Below are 21,144 nucleotides of genomic sequence, written 5' to 3' on the forward strand. Positions count from 1 at the left end.
CACCCTTTTAAGATTTTAAATTTGCAAAAATTTGCCCCTTTTCAGTACAGAAATGAGCGTAAAGTACAAGGTAGGGCGTCCAACGAGCTCTTTCTTGACCATAACCTCGTGAAGATCCAACGCTTTGCTGATATTCCCCTTATTGCAGTACAACTTGATGAGTGTCTGAAACGGAACGTGATCTATTCGAAGAACACTAGTCTGCATTCTCAGAAAGATCTCCTCGGCCTTCTTCAACGATCCTCTGCTGCAAAAATACCTGATCAAGATAGTGTAGGTGATCACGTCTGGATGAACCCCCCTCACTCTCATCTCATTGAAAAACCTCAGCGCAAAGGAAATTTCCCCGACATGGCAGGTCCCATTTATGAATAAGTTGTAGGTAACCACATCAGGAAAGAACTCACTCCCAAGAGCCTCCATCACTTCCTTCAGCCCCAACGCATCCTTCACCTTCCCATTAATCAAATAACAATGTATGAGGGCATTGTATGTGAAGATATTCGGGTCAACCCCACAGTCAACCATCTTCTCTTTCATTTCCCAGGCTTTGGAGAGATACCCATGTCGCCCATACCCATTGATTATAAGATTCCATATTACTGCTCGGGGAATCATCGATAAATCCAGCATTTTGTTCAGAAGCCCTTCTGCCTCTGAGATATCACCCTGCTGACAAAACCCCTGAATCAAGATCTGATAGGATAGATGATCAGGATGAATACCCAAACGAGGCATAACGTCGAAAATAGAGCATGCTTCGGTCATGTTTCCTTCTCTGCAGAGGCCCCTGAGAACAATATTGAAAGTTACGAGGTCCGGGAGAAAACCCTTCTTGAACATTTCTATAAAGTATTTGAAAGCAAGTCTCATGTCCCCTGACAATCGGAAACCATTAATCAAGACATTGTAGGCGACACGATCTACTCTGGTGTTATATTTTCTTGTCAAAGAGTGCCACAGGTCAATAGCCTGAACCATGTCACCTTTCTTGCACCAGCCATCAAGAATTATTGTGGATGTGACCAAATCAGAAGCGGCGTGCTCGTTCAGTATTTCAACCAAAATCTTGGCAGCTTCGACAAAGCCTCTCTCGCAGAGCGCATGTACCAGCCTGTTTAGTGTTCTTCTGCTGGGCTTGATTCCACTTTTACACATCAAAGATAGAAGATCAAGTGCTTTCTCGACCTCATTAAAGCAACAGTGAACGTCGACGATGGATTCAAATGTTGCAGAATTGGGGAGAACACCCAGTTCAGACATCTCTATTAATATCATATTTGCAGTGTTGATGTCTTTTAATCCACAAAGTGCACTTATCAGACTATTATAAGTCGACAGATCTGGAATATGGAGATTTCGTAGCATGTGGTACTTAACTTGTATGGCTGCTCCCACCTTGCCGTCTGCGCATAGTAATCTGATAAGCCGAGCAGGTTTAGAAACATTACTCTTTAGAGACGTCGCAGAGCTGCTGGTAAAGCTGGTTAGAGAGAAGGAACTGCCACGTGTCACCCTCCGAAAGCCTCTCCTAAAGAAAAGAGACAAATAATTTCTTTAAAGATTGCAATCAGTGGCTTTAAGTGTTGAAGAACAGCATCATAATTAGAAATGAAGAAGTAGGACCTTCCTATAAGCTATAGCTTTTAGCACAGTTGGTAAGCAGTTTAATCCAACAATAAAAAGATTGAGGCTAACCTGATTCTTCTTATGTGTTTTAGTATTCCCTGTTGAATTGAATCCACTTCGCAGAAGATGGAGAGGGGTTCAGCCGAGTCGCTCTCTTGCTTCAGAAACCAGTCTTGAGTGTTGAGTTTAAAGCAGTCTTCAGCTTCTAGCGTTGGACTGCGGAGTTTGAAAGCTGTTAGGAAACTGAAGAGCCGAGAACAAGTACAATAAAATAACTAATAATTCTTGATATCGAAGACGTGGACTATCTATTGAGTGAAGATCAAATCTCTTTTCCTCAGAAAAAAAGGAACAAATGGATAGCCGTGCCCTTTACTTTCTATTGAAGATCCGGACAGTGAGACAATAGTTTAGGATGATCAAGGGTTCAGGGCATAGGATTGTGAAGATTCAGGTCAAGAGTTTTGGGTTATCTTCAAAAGGTCAAAGAATACTATCCAAGACCTGTTGGGTTCACAATTTTTAAATTTTTTTTTGGAGGCTGACGACGATGATATTGATACGGGACGATGATAATGAAATGGATGATATTCACATGGAGTTAAACCAGATGAAATTTTTTGAGCAAAAAGCTTTTGACTTCCTGGACTGTGCGGACTCAAAGCACCACTGGATTATTAGCTATAGGAATAAAAAATTCCAATCAACAACCGAAATAGGCTAAAGTGCCAAGACTATCAGATGAAGAGATTTCGTAAATATATTTGCAATCCTTGCATTTCACAGATAAAATAGCTTATAACGATTTCAAAGCATACTTCTATCCGCAGAGAACTTTCATAAAAGATAAAATAACGGGGTCAGCAAATTTCGACGCTTTCTTACAATAGTAAGCGTTTGCTGGACACTGTCGCATCTTCTGTCTTCCTGTGTTGAGAATTTGTCGGCCTAAGAAGAAGTCCTGACTTTTTTCTCATAACCAGTAGCTTCCCTCAACATTAAAAATCTGAGATTGAACCAATCGGCATTACTTGAAGACTAACGCAGCTTGAACTTCACGCAATCAACAGCACTGTAGAGAGTAAAGTAATTTCAAAACCCGAGTATAATAAGGATAATCTATGGGGATTAGCTCTGCGCCGAGGTTAAAACGAAAAACTTCTCGGATTAAATGTTGGATAAGATGGATGAAAGTGGAAATTTCAATCACGCAATCAACATCGATTATAGAATTTCACGTTTTCAGTAATCCGTCGGCTGAAATTTTGTTTCTCATGAGGCAGAGGCTGAAAACCAGAACTTTTGCCGAGCTAAGAAATCACCTTTGAGTTGCGTCATCACAAATTCAATTGGGCAACGAATCCTTGCCTTTTTTTCTCTCTCTCTCTCTCTCTCTCTCTCTCTCTCTCTCTCTCTCTCTCTCTCTCTCTCTCTCTCTCTCTCTCTCTCTCTCTCTCTCTCTCTCTCTCTCTCTCTCTCTCTCTCTCTCTCTCTCTATCTATCTATCTATCTATCTATCTATCTCTATTTATCTCTCTATCTATCTATCTATCTATCTATCTATCTATCTATCTATCTATCTATCTATCTATCTCTATTTATCTCTCTATCTATCTATCTATCTATCTATCTATCTCTATTTATCTCTCTATCTATCTATCTATCTATCTCTATTTATCTCTCTATCTATCTATAAATATATCTCTGTCTCACTCTATATATATATATATATATATAATTCCTAACGTTATCGTTTTCCCTCTCTTTCTCTATCCTTCTTTCTCCCCTATCTTTCTCCACGTGTGTATCTTCTGCCTCTCTCTCTTTAGATATATATATCGCTCTCTCTGTTAGCATCAGTGTGTTTTCCCACGTTCGTGTCTCTCTCCGCTCTATAACACTCTATTCTTACCCGTTCCTCTCTCTATATCTCTATAAATATGTATCTCTCTTTCCCATCTCTCACTGATAGTCTCCATAAGATGTGGAACGGTCTTACTATATACACTTATAAACATACCCGTTTCTTCATTCCAAAATGTATGAGGGCATTGTATGTGAAGATATTAGGGTCAACCCCACAGTCAACCATCTTCTCTTTCATTTCCCAGGCTTTGGGTAGATGGTGAACCAACAAAGGCAGCTTATGTTTTACTACTAGGATTGGCCCAATATTTCAACCTGCTGTAAAGAGAGTCCAGGTTCAATGGTGAATAGCTAATATCAAATCACAAAATAACTTTTTATTTAGATTGAACACTTCAACGATTTTATTTGCAATACAAATCAATTTGTTTTAAATGTACACTATTCTGATTCGGAAAATTAGGTCTAGTTGGCCAGCCAGAGTAGCGCTGCTTTTACTGTGGGACTGGGCTACTATTTAAATATACTATAAAGTAGTATATCTAAATAACAGCCTCAAGAGAAAAGTGAAAAAAAATCCAAAGTTTTCAGTTATTACATATAAACAAGGTAGTTTCAGTTTCAAGAATATATATAATTCTTAGAATCGTATGTTATTGTTTTTAGAGAAATGGGTCTAGGTTGAACTGTAAATGGTTTCTTCGGTTGCTATAGAAACTAGCTTTTATTGCAGAAACCAGCCCACTTTCTAGACCTACTATAAAAAGAGTTTAGTTAAACTGTAAATGGTTTCCTCGGCTGCAAATTACTCCCAAAATAGAGTCTCATTGCATAAAAGCCCAAAATAAATTTATTAGGAAAAATTTAAAATTTTGAAGTCCACAATGTTCTGATGTGACAAATGGAAGCTAGAGGGTCAACTAGGAAAACCCATGTTTTGACTCACAGACAAGCAAATTGAACTATTTTAACAAACCATAAAATAGTATCAGCTCCAAAATAAATAGTATTAAAAGATTCAAACACAAACTGAAAAATGCAGCTACCAAAGTAGTCTAATGCAATATACATAAAAGTTGAATAAATGGGTATTGTTAGGATAGGGGAAATACGGCTAAGTTTGCCAAAAGAGCAGTCCAGCTTTTAACATAGGGACATGATCACTATATAAATGCATAATTCAAAGAGTATGTGTTCCGTAGTAAATATTTATGAAACTAATCAAACACTTTTGTAAATATTATGATGTTACAAATATTCTGAAACAAGTGAAGTGAATTATAATAGTCTGTGTTAGTTAGTTAGTTAATAACATGAAACTCAAAAAACTCACCAAAAGAAGTCCAATACTACACATCAACTCTAAATATAAAATGAAACATAATAAATAAATAGGTGATATTAGACAAAGGCAAGTTGTGCCTAATGGGCTTACCAAAGAACTCAGCTTTTACTATGCAGATTGGCTCACTTTTTAAACCTACTTTACTAAGAATTTCCATTTCACATTATCATATTTCAAAAACAAAGATGATAACAATGCAAATACTGCATCTAAGCAACAATGAAAGTGAACCAAAATAAAATAAATGGGTATTGTTCGTGAGGGAAATATTTGTGGTTTGAAATCCAATCATAATTTTCATATCATCGTCAAAATTCATTAATAATAAATATTCATTATAATGAACATGTGATGATTATGATAAAATCCATGAATGCATAATCTGTGTTAGTGAATTATAATGAGATCAGTGTACAGAGACCAATACTCCTTGATGGGGGACCATTTCTACATCAAGATGGAACGTCTCCAACAACCGCACCGAGCCACATGAGCTGACACCCGCAAAGCCTCGTTCAAATACTCCAAGTGAAGACGAAGCTGCACGTGCTTTTGTTTATTTTCTTTATTTCTATTGTTGTGATTTCCTCGCCGAATTATGGACAGGGCCATTCATGTTTTGGCGTCGTCCATTTCGAACGATTTTATCTTTTTCTCGTCATTTTGAGAGAACCGCTCGTCTCGAGACGGTTCCCTCCAGTTACGCCCAATTGAGCATGCCCACAGCCCTATATAAGGACGGCATGCCCAAGACAGGCAGACTGAATTTGGAAAATCAAAGTGAATCTACAATTATAGGTCACGTAAGAGGCACATTCATACATAGGCAGAAAGTTCTTTTTTCAAGAATTTCCTAAGCATACACGATCAATTTTTAATAAAAAATGGTCTCTGATATGAAAAATATATGTCTGGATTTATATAAATTTTCAAATTTTAATTTAAATAAATAATTACTACAACTTTATATATTCTAGTTCATGCCAAATATTAGCATACACGATCAAATTATATTTTTTAATGTATTTTTGTATTTAGTTCACAGTATAGGAAATTACAAATAATAAATTTGGCCTTTTAGGAGTTTTTGAATTTAGTTCAAGGTATAAAGAACTAGAAATAGTAAATATGATTTCTGATATATTTTTATAATTTTATTGTATTTTGAAATGCTTAAAAATCCATATATTTCTTGAGTGGCAGTATGGACCAATAGTATATTGCCTCAAGTGACAAAACTAGGTGAGGGCTGATGAAGGTTAATTATGTGTGTATTTTTACTTCATTATAATTTTGATTTTCCTAAATCAAATAAATCTGATAAAAATATAAAACTCACTCAGACGTATAGTTTAAGGTCTTCTCCATAGGGACTGGCCTTTAGAGGTGTATTTAATTATTGAGTTTTAGTTAAAAAGAGGTGATAATAATAAGGATAGTACATATATTAAGTGATTAGTTAGTCAATGGTAAAATATTAAGTAGATAATAGAATTAGATGTGAAGGAGAGAATATCAAGTATTATTTGTAATAGTTATAGGTATTGATAGAGGATAGGAGGTTATTTATTTAATTAATAGTAAGTTATACCTTAGATCAGAGATAGGTATTAGAAGAATGGATATTTAGAGTTAGATAGTGAAGAATACTTTTATTCTTAGTAAGAAGGAGTTAATAGGAATAAATATTATAATAAGAGGAAATAAAAAGAATAAAAGAGACAAAATAAGTGTTATATGGAGAAATAAGCAATTTAGATATTTACTTAGATGCAGATTAAGCGGATAGACAAATACTTATATATGTCCTAAGAGTTTAAGTTTTAAGAGAGTTTGGTAAGTTTATGATATAATTAATTTGCTAGCTAGATAGGGGGTAGTTATGTTGAACACCTTGGAAACATTTGATAGAATGCCTCTTTGAACCCACAAAACAGAACTAAATTTGATTTGTGTAGTTATAAAAAGAAAAATAATAATTACAGAAAAATATCTAAGGAGAAAATTTTAGAAATCACCTAGTGCTGCTTTTACATTCCACTGTCAGAATTTTTTTTTCATTTGAAACTTCAGGCAAGCAGATAGAAAATAGAATGACGAGAAATTCTAAATTTTAAAAAATACTCAGAAATCAAATTTGCATTGCCTCCCCTACAATTGTGCCCGCTGGCAAGTCCAAATTCGGGAGGTTGTATGTCGTTGATTCAATTTATACTTAGCCAACAATATCTATGAAAAATTCCACTTCAATAGGCTATAATTAATATAGGGAAAGTAAGGGGTCCATCCACAGAGACACAGAAATTCAATTTCAGAATTTTTCTTATGCTTGGAATGAAAGAAATGAGTTTAAAAGTGAGAAACATAATATCTGGATTTTTTGGGTTTTTTGGTCAATTAATATAATTTTATACGATTTATATTGAAGCATAAATACAAAGAAAAATAGTAAAAATATTATATATTAAATTTCCTAATTTTAATGAACACCAGAAATAGAAAATAAATATTTTTAGATTTTTATGGAATTAAATTCTTACCAAAAACTATTAGAAATAAAAAATATGATAATAAGATATTTTTAGAATTTTTTAAAAATTTTAAGTCACTAGAAATTGATTTTTTATGATTTTTTCCTGATTTTTTATGATTTTAAAAAATTCAGAAAAAAAAAGAAAAAAATATTTAAATTACCTATGCCAGTTCGATCCAGTTTGGACCGGTTCGAACGTATTCGGTCGCCTCCGGACTTAGCCGAAAATTCGGCTAAGTCCTGAAGGGGAGAGCCTTTCTGCCATGTGGGCACGCTGGTGTGCATGCTAGGGATTGTCTGATACCATTCCGATATCCGGTATTGGACATTCGATATCCGATATCCAAAAAAAAATGGGACAGTGTCTGATATCGGATATCGGGTATTGGACGATATCCGCCCAATAGGTGAAGACGGGTATCAGATAGAAATATCAAATGGGTAAGGATGAGACGGAATTCGGATACCGGACATCGGATTTTGATATCCGGATATCAGAACTGATATGCGGATATTGGAACCGGTATGTGGATATCGACATCTGCTATCAACAGAAAAAATCAATATTTATAATCATTTTAGATACTTATGCTAACAACACTATGTGTTTTTAACATGTATTCAATCGGTTTAATACATAGAGCTTAAAGTTTTATTTTTTCCATATGGGATAACAGGATTCGGAGTTCAATCCTATTGTCCCATATGGAAGAAAACAGAAATTCTGAACTGTATATATTAAACGAGGTAGGATATATATCAAATGATCTAATAATATTTTAATAAATAATTACTATATTATTACTACATAATAATATATATTTTGAAGAGTATATATGTTTAACATATAGTTTACTCGTTCAATAAATATAGTTCAAAATTTCTAATTTCTTCCAGATGGGACAGAAGGATTTGGAGTTTAACATTAAACTCCAAATCCTGTAATCCCATATGGAAGAAAAAAAAAGTTTGGGCTGCATATATTAAATGAATGAAATAGTAAAATAGAAAGCTCTCCGCGTACCCGCTGGCCCACATAAATCTTCTCCAACCGTTGCACTATGATGATTTAATTATTTTTTATACAACATTCTAAGTTAGATATTGAAATCCGATATCCGATATTGTCATCCTCCCCGAGAGACGGAGGCGGATGATGACATCAAGACGGATACCAATATCGGATATTGGTACTATAGCAACCGATATCCAATATCGTTATCTGATATCCGGATATCGGAAAAAACGGATACCAAAAATTTGATTTTTGGTATCCAATACAGCATCCGTCCCGATACTATAATCCGATACTGGTATCAGGGCCGGTGATCCCTAGTGTACCCGCGCGACCGGCCGGAAGAAGGCGTTCCTACCGTCCATGTGCTATCGTGCAGTGCACACCACTGCACGACAGCAGCGGCAGATGGGAAATCTAAGTTTTAAAATGTAAAAAAGTGAGTTTTTTTAATGTGTTTTTCTAGAGGGACTAAGGGAAGAGATGATGGAGGGTCTCCAGAGAGATAAGAATGGATCTAGTGAAATAAAGCGAAGAAATGATGTAGGGGAAGTTTGAAGCAAACTTTAAAGATGAAAAAGGTTGAGATTTTTTGTGAAATTTTGGGGGCACAAATTAGAAGTATGGATGAAGATTTACTGAGAGAAACAGATGGATCTAGAAAGTGAAATTAGGGGAAAAAAGTATTTAGTCTATTGATCCCTCAATGCTTCCTCTCAAGTCTAGATCCTTATATTTCCCCAGGATTAGGCCTTTTTCAATGCAAATAAGAAATGAGATTGAATGAAAACTTCAACAAACTTACATGATGCAAGTTGACCATCCTGGATTTTTAAATATGCCTTGTCCTGCTGGACAGCCACCTGCTAGAGCACGTCCAGAGTGAGGGAAAATGAGTGAGGAAAAGAATATTTATACATAGGAAGAGTTACTAAAATTCCCCTTTGGTCATTTTTAATCTCTTTCATTGCCATTTTGCCCCCTTTTTCCCATTGGTTGAGATTTTCCTTGTAATTTTCAGATTCTTTCTTTTTGTAAAGTATTTGGGAGCCAAAATAGTCAGATCAGGTCATGGCCCATCTTCCTCAGGTTGATCTTTTGAAGGTCCACAACACCATTTGACCACTTCAAGCCCATTTGTATAGTCAATGAGCTCCTAAAAATTCTCCAACTCATTAAGAGTTGCATCTTCTCATTTAGGTAAATTTCTGCACAAGTAGAACTATAAAATACTCTTCAGTAATAAAAATACTTGACTTCGAAGAAGTCAGGGAGGTTAGTTAAAAATATCCATAATATGCAGAAATAGGAATTTATAGATGATGCATAAATATTCAGTTAATCCAAATAATGATATGATAAATTCAAGATTAATAAGACTAAAATCATCTAAAATGTATGAAAGTAACTATGCATTTATCATGTTATCACCAGCCAATCATAAGCCTACACGTGAATAAAGAAAAATATTAGTAGACTATAAATATATCGATGTTCGATCTTCCTTCAGAAGATCGGACGGTCTAGACATATCACTATATTTAAAATGGTCCTTTATTACACAGGTTTTGTGCCGATCGGGCTCGAAGCCCAGTTATGTTTTCTATCTATATTTATTAATATCGCAGCCCGTTGGGCCGCGATCCTTCTTTTAAAATTCTAGGCCTAGCTCGGGCGAAGCTGAAGCTAAAAAGGTGAGTCTATTCACATATCAAAGCATCCTAAAATGTGCAACCCTATATAATCTACGAGGCATGAAATGATATGAAATAAATAACACTCCCCTCTAATTGTATGTGCTGAACTCTCTAGGCCTATGCTGGCCTGCTGTTGGGCCTTTCGTGGGCTTGTCAGGGCTAGAGTTGGTCGTGTGGTGCGGTGAAATTCGCACCGAGTGTGCAAATTTTTGCATGCACTAAAGGGCCTGTGCGATGTGCGGTGCAGTTTCGTGCAGAAATTTGCACCGCACAGCGCAAAAATTCTCACAGCTCACTGTTGCCGGGCCAGGGCGGCGCCGGCGTGTCGCCCAGGTGGTGGCACCAGAGAAGACGGCGCCGGCGAAGGTGGCGAACGTGCTGCTAGTGGCCACTCCAGCCACTGCCGCATGCCAATCTCATTTCTGGCGCAGGGGTGGAGGAAGCAGAGTGGGCCGAAGTGGGGGGCATGGGGGCGCAGACAGTTGGCTAGCACCGCACACCGTGCAAGGGTCGATGCCCTTTTCTGCCTGCGGGTGGGTGTGAGCACCCTGCATTTGCCTGCCTATGGCTGGCTTAGGCGTTGATGCGCCTAGCGGTCGCCTGAAATCAACCCCTTCATATCATTTTTATATGTGTGAGTGTATATATTTTCTTCTTCTCTCCTTCTCTCTTTTATTTCATTCTTCAACCTTGATTTTATCCCTGCAACATCATATCATATATTGACACACTAGAGAGAGCATTAGTTTCATTAAAATTAACAATGTTTCTAAACATATTTTTACTAAGAAATACATGGACTTGTAAAATATGTAAAAAAGTACATCCAAATGCATTGTTTTATATTTTCATCACTTAGTGCATGAAATGAAAACATGCGTAAAGTGGAAGATAATACACATGAAATGATCCCAAAATGACTTTTAAATGTGTATGATTGCATGACATATTTTGGGTTTATGATGGGAGCAAAACCATGGGTGTCCAGGTCAAGGGATTGTGAGATATTTGGCTAAGTCCTAGGGGGCATCCACACTGTTATTGCAGGAAGTTGTGGGTAGATTTAGCATGTCTTTGGTGTGACATCCCCACATGTGGGCAACAACAACAATTGAAGGTACATACTGCCAAATTTTTACGATTTTTTTAGGTTTTGAAACTAGAGGTTTAATGTACGGTGAAGAGTCAAGGCATAAAATGGATGGATAGATAGAGAAAACTGGTCTTAAATGAGGTACAAGGGGATAGATTTGGATGATGGTAAATCTTAGATCTACGTTTTGAGAGTGTGAATTCTTTTGCCTTCACCCCCAATGCATCTTCCTAGACTTATATACTTATATTTTTCAAAAAAAAAATTAATTGGCAAAAACACTATGCCGGGTACGTCCAACCCTACGGTTATGCCCGTAGACCGATCCAGCCATGCCCTGGATGCCACCTAGGGGGGTTTTCTATATAAAGTAGATTATTTATCAGCGGTTTAGGCGTGGAGCGAGCATAAATATCCCAATTACACTCGGATCCCACTCGTCTATGCCCATGTGCAGGAAAGAGAAAAGATACATAAGTGATACCTGGCAGGTGCTCTAAGAAGGTCACTCTTGCCGACGTGTCTCCGGATCCCCCCGCAATGGTGATGATGCATGGAGTGTGTGGAGCTCTCCCCGTCATCGAGAAGTGTCGTCGATGAGGTGTGTGGCGGGGACATCAATAAAGCGGGAGGGCGAGCGCTCCACCTTCCCGCGCTTCATGCAAGATGCCAACTGTGGGGGAAAATCTCCAAGAGATGTATGCGTGCCAGTAGGGGTATGGGGAGCCGGCATAGCAGAGTCGATGCGTGGAGTGTAGTCCAACCCGCCATCCGCATATGTCAGTGTTGAGGTGCTCAGCAAATTGGACAACCAGGCAAGAGGGTGAGTTCTCCCACTGTCATCCCTCCATGCAATCCGCCACTCTCGCGGCCTCTCCTTCGACAATGTGCGACGCATGCGAAGAGTCGGCAAACCAAGGCATTCCATGCGGTAGCATCCACGAGCTGTCGAAGGGAGTTCTTGCCAAGAAAATAAAAAGGAGGTAGGGGTACGTGTGTATACCGCGTGGTTGGCAAGAGCATCCGCTGTCTGATTTCCCTCGCATAGCTGGTGACGAATACTAGGTGTGCGAGGGCAGCACTACATGATGTCCTGCTAGACCCATCGAAGCCGCCACTAGGAGCATTTACCTGCACGAAGCATGTCTACTAATACCTGTGAGTCTGATTCTATGACGATATTGTGAAGGCTTCATTCCTCGCAGAGGAGTAAACCATCACGTATCGCCATAGCCTCGACAACTGTATTATTCGAATGCCATAGAAGGGAGGAGGATACTGCCCCCTCTCGCTGGACCAGGATTCCCTTTGGCCACACCCGACAGTCGACTATTAAAAGAGGTTAAAATTATCGCTATTAAAAGAGGTTAAAATTTCAAGACACGTACAATGACCAAGCTTAAAAACCATAAACTTGAAGAGTCTTCTCCACCTGGCTAGTTAATGTTACATCACATCCAGAATGTGGTAGAGAGAGAGGAAGACCCTATTAATACTGATCCCATAATTTAAAATTCCCTTGTATTATTTATGTCCTTGTTATGCTTTTTTTTTTCAATGGTTGGGAGCTCCATCATTTAATTTTCTTGCTCCATATAAGCCCACAACTGTCATACTGCTCTTTTGAAGCCCAAAATGAAAATGCTCCAGTTTCACCCAATTAGTTCATATCTCCAAATGTGAATATTTTATGCCATTTTTTAAAAAAATTAGATTTCACCAAAGATATTCATTACTATTTTCCACTTAAAATATATATAATAAATATGGGGAAAATAAGCAATTGATCCATGAAGATGCAGAAGTTTTATCTTGGAATTTTTATTAAGCTTTTATAGATGAGTATAGAACTGAAAATTATAATTTTACAAAGTTTTCTAAACCTTTATTATAAATTTTGAGCAGAACAGAAGAAAAATTACAAATATAGGTCATATATTTTTTATAAATTAATTTAATTTTGAAAAAGATAGGTATATTTTTAAATATTTCTTTAGATTTCTTGATATTAACTTATTATTTTGGGAGTTTTTCTACATTTATGTTTAGGGTAACTGATTAGAAATGAAAAATATAACTTCTAGGGTTTTCTTACTATGATTTAAAAAAATTAGATACAAAAATGCCCTATTTTGCAATGAAAAATTACCTATTTTGCAGTCAGTGGATGTGGCGGCAGTGGTGGACTGTGGCAGCAGACACCACGCGCACAATCTTGGGTGTATGGGTCAGGTAGCCCATTCTCGCTGGTTCAAGCAATTGATTCAGTTTTGAATTTTGTCCAAGCATGTTCAAGCTGAAGGAGGAATGCATCTATTTATTTGTCAGGTAGCCCATTCTATCTGGTTCAGGCAATTGATTCAGTTTTTGAATTTGGTCCAAACTTTGTACCAGAGGACATGTAGTTCACCCTCTGAAGACTGATGCGTAAATATATGTTGTGCTACCCTTGTAGCTCACATAAGTGAGATGGTAGCAGATGAAGGAGAAACACTAATTTTGAGAGGTAAATGTTTTGTACTTTTATAAAGATAAATTATAAATATATAAGGGTTATAGATTGATAAAAGAATTTAATTTGGAGAAAGAAAAACAATAATTTAGATAATATTGATTGGTTAAAAGATACATAGAGAAAGTGAAGAAATAGGATTGGACTTTAGAGCTAAAAGTAGTTCAATTTTGTTGATAAACTTTCAGTAGAATAATCTAGAGATATGATTGAAGAATGGAGAAATAAAGAGTTGATTGAGAGGATTTTAGGAGTTATTGAGAGGAAGTCAGAAAATGGTGAAGGAATTGGTGCTCGAATGTCTAAGGTTTCTGATAAAATTTTACGATACTAAATTATATTTCATGTTGAAGGTTTAGAATGATAAAAATATGTAATCCTAGAAAGATATGAGGGGGGAAATCATTTGAAGAAAGAAAATGATGGATGAAGGGATAAATGGATAGAGAATAGTATGAAAATATAGAAAGCTCAAAACTTTATTTCACCCTCTAAGCCATTTTACCCAGTGACCTAGCTCCATGAAATATTTCAGCTTATTGATATTTTTTCATTTGATTCCTATAATTATGTGCTCATGAAATAAAAAAGTATTCATCAGTAGTATACAGAATGCCTTCAAAGAAGTCGAACATAATTATATAAAAACTAGTCAAAATGGACAGAAATTCAGTTAATCCAGGAAATGACATGATAAAGCCAAGATTTATAAGTTACCAGCATTTTCAATTTCTGAAAATAACAGTCCAGCTATCATGTTATCAACAGCTCAAAGGAATAGCTTTAAAATCCCATGATAAGCTCCAGCCTTTTATAGTCGTCCGCTCTAATACTTCCAAATTTCTGCAGAGGTCAACTTAAAAATATTCATCAAGAATAAAGGTGCTTTATATGAGATTCAAACATGGTAAATAAAATTTCCCAAAATGTGTACAATAATATCTATATGAAATTAAGATACCAGCCCAAATTCAAGTCTATCTTTTTGATGACATGACAGATTAAGTACTGAGATGCTTGAATTCATAGATTTATGTGTATATTGATCATGCTATCAAAATACTACGTCAAATTAGTGTGTTACTATATATAAACCTGGTATGCAAAAGAAACTCAAAATATTATTAATGTGTTCTGATAATGTGTTAAGGTGAGTCCATTGAGCCAACAAGGGAAGAGCAGCTTTTAACCAAGGGATTCATCCTGGAGCCATATTGAACTGTAAATGATATCCTATACTTAAAACATCAAATATACCCCCAAAGTAGTATATTACTGTGTATATTGTTCGACAAAATAAAATCATTTTTATACAGATGTGTGTAATTTAGATCATTTTATCCACATATGAAGCTTTCTACTTTGAATATTGTAACATCTCCAATTTTTTCACGTAATTTATTTTAAGGTGATGTATCATAATGGAATTGGTAAGCGTTATTGGGTTTTTTCTCCAATTATTATTAATTTTAGTCTTCGGATGTTGATAATTGATCTGAAGCAATTTGCTTTTCTCTGTATTTAATTCTTCAACTCTAGTCTAAGTTTATTGGACAGATGACAGATGGAAAATCACAATAGTAATAAGATAAACTTTATATGGTAAATTTGCATAATGGTCCAGTCCTAGAGGTGACGGCTGGACTACCCTGATAGGCCCATTAGGCTTTACTTGTCACCTCAAGATAAAAAATATAAAGTTTTGAACGTAAAAATATAATGCCTTTATGTTATAATACACATTTTATTTTATGTAATAAATAAACGATGAAAAGAGATTTTATTCAAAGAGATCTGAATTCCCAGTTTTTCTTCTGAATCAAAAATGATAAAATTGAGTCTCTGAATCAGAGTATGAAACAGTACTTCACATTGGACATAGCAAGAGAATAAATATATGTATCAAGAGTATTAGAGAGAGAGAGAGTCTGGATTGGTTGCATCTCCTCCCAGAGCTGGAGGATCTCCTGCTCCCCCCAGTCCTGCTCGCTTTACCCTATCAAGGAGCCAATCTTCCAGCAGTCATCCTTAAGGTTTACTAGTACGATTATATACTTTTATTATTATGGATATTTCAATGTCCATATTGACTATCATTTTATGAATACTTATACTGCATGATTAACAATTAATCATCATTCCATTATGATACATTATTAAATAACTCATGTATTTCATGAATTCAATGACTTCCCTAAAGGCACAATAATAATTAATTATTAAATAACTCATGTATTATTAATTATTATTAAACAACGCAAAATAATAATTAATTAAAATATATTTCAATGTGACTTAAAGATGACATAGAAATATGATGCTTTAAAGGCCACATAAAATCTTTCTGAAAATTGACCTAATTGAAGATTTTAAATTTTGCAAATAAGAATAAGTGATACTTTATATCATGATTCGAATCATTTCAATAAGTACTAAACCTTAATTAAAATTTTATGACTCCAAAACACTTATAAATCTACCAAATTTTGTAATATTTAGTTCAAGGTTGATACCACATATATTATCCAATGTTTATTCATCAAGTTGAGAAACTTCAAATGTGAAGGGTCTTAGTAAGTGGATATGCAAATAAAACTGGTAAATCAGATGATTTAATGTCTTTCAATAACCCAAAATTCAGAAAGGTTGGAACAAAAAATATAAAGTTTGGGATTATTCTACTATTGTGGTTCATTTTATATAATCTATGATTAAAATTTTATGATTTCATTATAAACTACCTAAGAACTTTTATACCACCAAAAAACTAATGAATTTTGACTTTGGCTAATTCCTACTGGGGGAGGGGACATTGATTGAAGTTGAATTATCTCCCTCCTTAGAACAAAAATTCATGATCTCAAGTACTCATTACCATTTTTTGTGTCCAATATTTCCAGCAAGGAAAGATCATGATTTTGTACAAAATATAATACTCAGAAAGATCCAAAATAGGTAATTACCATAAAATAAAAAGGTTAGGGTACCTTTAATTATAAGAAGTAATATTCTCATTCTATCATAATTATAGGGAACATATCATTCTTGGTGCACATTTATCAGTTTCAACATAGTTCTCTTACTTTGTGCCACTTACCCCACTTTGCTAATTGGTTTGATTTAACCCAGGCTGACCAAACCAGTTCAATTCAAGACCAGCTAGCCCTACATCACAGGTTGTCTACTTGATCCTACCAGACACCTAATGTGACCTGGTAGCCTCTTATGATGAACGAATCAGCCCAAATATTTCTCAAATAAACATAATCAATATTTTAAAATATATATTAACATGAAAAAATCATTTTTTATTAAATGTGTGTCGATAAATTATGAAAATTTCAATACAGCTTGAAAAGATCATAATGACTCCAGGAAACCATTTAAAATAAATTCATTCGACTAATGTATAATAATTATTTTTTATCTATTAAAATATTATGAAACAACAAATAGTACCTTTATGCATGATTAGTGTGAATAAGTAACATTGATAAGGTGCATTACTTAAATCAATTGAATTCATAAAATGATTTTATTGACATCCAAAATTCATGATATTTATGAATAACATTAATTCTCAAATTTATTTTCATTAAAAATATAAAATGACTTATAAAATTTATTAAACTAAATTATTTTCTCAATATTTAAAAATAAAATGCTTCTCCTTCTATGTATTCCTCATTTTTAAAATATATTTTATATCATTTTTTTAAATATGTGTAAATCCAAATTTCTAGGAATTTCTCTCATGAATTTAAATTTAAAATTTTCAATAGATTTTAATAATAATTGTATCAATTAAATATGTTATTTAACTCTAATTAAAATTAAAATTTTAACATATTATAATTTTTATTTCTCTTTTGACTTTTATTATGATGACCCATATTAATATTTCGGGTACTACTGATTTTTCTAGCAGAAAAATATGTTACTCATGTTTTCCCTTAATTTTTTATATGATTTTATTCTTTTATTCTAGTTATTCATGATTACGTCATTTTTTCCCCCTAAATCTTACGCTATCATTCACAAAATAAGCTAAATTTTCTAACATTTTACCAAATCTCATACTAAATAAATAAGGTTCATTGGAATACACAATGTTTCATTTCCCTTTTTTAATATTCTCCAATGTCCCTACACCAGGAATTATAAAAAAGAGTATTACAAATAAATTAAAGGATATAGGAAAAAATGTGACTAAATGTGAATCTCATAATAAATTTATGAGTCAATTTTTGGTAATGATAACATGATTCATTATTTTTTATTTCCATAAATTAATGTGGTTTTGTATTCCTTCAACTTGAATTTATCATGTTATTAACTGACCTAACTGATTATTCCTACATCGCCTAAAATTTTAAGTTTCACCACATTATGGGGAATTTTATCTACTTATGTTGCCTTATTTGAATTTAAGAAATTAATTTTTTAAGAATAATTTGTATTCACTCAGTGTGAAAAAAGTTACAAGCATTATCAATAATTTGGAGCATTATTCAAGCTCTTTCATTTAGCAAATGGGCATAAAGGGGTCAAGTGCAGTCTGGAACTTTCAAAGGAGCAATTGGAGCAGTCTCAGCCATGTCCTGGTCCACCCACTTAGCCTTCAATTATTTATTATAAAGGGGAAGACAAAATTAGAAGAACAAATGTGAAAAATTAGGCAAAAATGGCAAGAAAATATAATTGGAAACCTAATAGTGTATTTTAGTAATTACTTATTTCCCCGTCTTTGCCCTCATTCAGGTTGTGCTTAAGAATAGGCTGGCAGAATCCAGGCTGTTTAACCAGATCAATGTAAGTATTTTGAAATTTTAATTCAATATCTTCTCTTGTTTGCATTAAAAAATATTGATCCTGGCAGAATAAGAGGATACGGACTTGATAAAGCATTGAAGGCTCAAGAGACATGCATTAAGGTAACAGGAACTTAGATCTAAAATTTAATACCATTTCCTCTCCCTTCGCCCCTTCATTCCACCATTTTTTCACTCTAAATAGATGTTTCCCTTCTTTTCTCTCTATAATATTCTCTTTATCTTTCTAAATCATAATCCATATTTCTAACTTATAACCATAAAATTTAAATAAAAAATCAATCTTTTTCAGCTTGAAATAAAATCTCCATCATTAGTTTCCTTAGTTTTTTACTCTCTCTCTCTCTTCATTTTGACCCATTTCTCTCTCTAAAATAGTCTCTTTCCCTATCTAGTCCCACAACTATATATATGTTTTGAATCTCAAAAAATAATCCATCATTTATCATTTCAAAACTAGTTATTTACATCCACTTCTGCCATGTGTGATTGCGTGGATTATACATGTAGCACGCTAGCCACATGCATTCCCTCTTACTTGCCCATTTGTGCGATGCTCAACAGCCCAAGTCACTAGTACATAGCATGCTCCCCTTCTGTAATAAACCAAAATTTGGATAACTCTGTAAAGGGTGAACTGCTCTAGACCAGGTTGAACCGGCCCAAGCAAGGCCAGTTGACCCAAGAGACCAAGATGGGCTGCTGCCACTACTACAACACCTAACTGCTCTAGAGGTAAAATATCCTAATTTCTGCATTGACAAATCATAATTTTTTAGGTAGAAATCCTAAAATTATATTATTAATTTATTTTTATTTTATCCTTGAAATAAATTCTGAAAAACTCTAAAAAACATATTTATCATTTATAGTCATTCTCATTGGAACTTAATTCCAAAAAACTATAAAAATTTAAATATTTATATTTCCTCTTGCTAGTATGAAATATAATTTGTGAAAATAATATAAATTAGGTTAGTAATTTTTCTTGCACTTGTGCTCAAAATAAATCCTAAAAAATATACAATTTAGAAAATCCAAAAAAAATCCTTAAAATATATTAATTCTGAACTCATTCTCTTATTTCCTAGACTAAGAAAATTTATAAGTTTAAAATCCTGTGTCTCATGTGGATCATTGAGTGAAAATTTTTCATAAATATTATTGAATAAATTTATATTGAAACAATGGCATAAAACCCCCAATATTTGGACATATAAAAGGTAATATCCCTCCGTATCATTGCTTTACATGTGAGAAGTGATAAAAGTTTGGGGAAAGAGAGAATTTAGATGAATATGTTAGCACTAAGTATAATACCTAAATATTTTTAAAAATTATATGGTTTGAGACCACCTAAATAGCAATTCTTAACAACCATCAGTTAAGGATTTACTTTTGGGCATAAATTTGATTATGTGTATGCGTGTGTTCATTAAAATAATCACTATCCTGTCAGCATGCTTTTTAAAAAGTGATATGTTCATTAATGTGCTCTTAATTCTATTTTCTCCCAGTGAATATGCCAAAAATTTGACATCACATCTGGCTATTTCCATTTTCATTAAAACCTATCAAGCTTATTTATATACATTATAACACAAATAATTTTTTCTGAAATTTAAGTAATAAAATTCATGCATAAAACTATTAAGTAACACACTCTCTACTATCAAAATTAAAATTTTTATAATAATGAAGATAGCATGATATGCATACATTTCATTTCAACAATGTTTTTCACTTTTTTGAAATAATGAAATTTTATGGACTTCCAAAAAAAAGCACTAAGTTTAACATTCACAAAAGCTCTAACTTTAGCATTTTAAGTTAAATGACTTAAAATTTGATCTTCCATTTTTTTCTATGTTAAATCTTATGTTGGTATTGATAAGGCTCATTAGGATGTATTCAAAATAGTGTAACCAAATCAAATATTTTATAACTACACATTTTATTTGGGAAAGGTTTAGAAAACTCATACACGGAGGAGAGATGAGAGATGTGGCTCTTTTGGACATTGGGGTATCGAGTCATATAGGTTTTACTGTCATGTGTTTTAATGGAGAGTCCTAGCGGAATAAAAGGATAATCCCTATGAACAGAGGTTGATTATTTACTTTAAACAAGTAGTGAATTATTGACAGTGATGAATTCCTATTTCATTAGTATTATTTATTTATATCTTCTATTAATGGCATTATGTATGCGTATTTATGTTTTTTACAATATATTAATGGTATTTGCTTCATCACATCTACTTTTTCAACAAAAAATCATTGCTTAAATCCTCAAAAAATATCGGAGACAGACAGAGGAGAAGGGTAACTGTCTCCGATGAATTTTCCCATGTCTTAAGTCCCTTAAAAAATAATAAATATTTATTTAGAATGAAAATTATGCAGTTTTCCAACTAATAACTCATGCTCTCTCTCTTTTTTGGCGCATTTTTTGAAAAATTATAAGCTTTTTTTGAACTTGGATAACTTGCAAAGAACCTAATAAAAATTTTCTCTCTCTCTCTTTTCCTCTCTTTCTCTCTCTCTCTCTTTCTCACTCTTCATCTCTCACTCTCTATCTATCTATAACTCTATTTTCTCTCTCCTATTTTATTTTGGAAAG

At 34.2% G+C, this 21,144-nt stretch overlaps 1 protein-coding gene across 1 annotated transcript; it reads right to left on the bottom strand.

Annotated features, from left to right (window-relative positions):
• Positions 1-15: 15 nt before the first annotated feature.
• LOC144707392 (uncharacterized) lies at positions 16-3,110 on the bottom strand. The gene is made up of 4 exons (XM_078580494.1): positions 2,952-3,110; positions 2,515-2,701; positions 1,699-1,845; positions 16-1,531 (listed from the first exon to the last, which is right to left on the bottom strand). Exons 2-4 carry the CDS (start codon positions 2,604-2,606, stop codon positions 16-18), a joined length of 1,755 nt encoding a protein of 584 aa, XP_078436620.1. The 5' UTR covers positions 2,607-2,701; positions 2,952-3,110.
• Between the last annotated feature and the right edge of the window lie 18,034 nt (positions 3,111-21,144).

This window comes from Wolffia australiana, chromosome 9 (genome assembly GCF_029677425.1).
Source record: "Wolffia australiana isolate 7733 chromosome 9, ASM2967742v1".
Taxonomy (NCBI): domain Eukaryota; kingdom Viridiplantae; phylum Streptophyta; class Magnoliopsida; order Alismatales; family Araceae; genus Wolffia; species Wolffia australiana.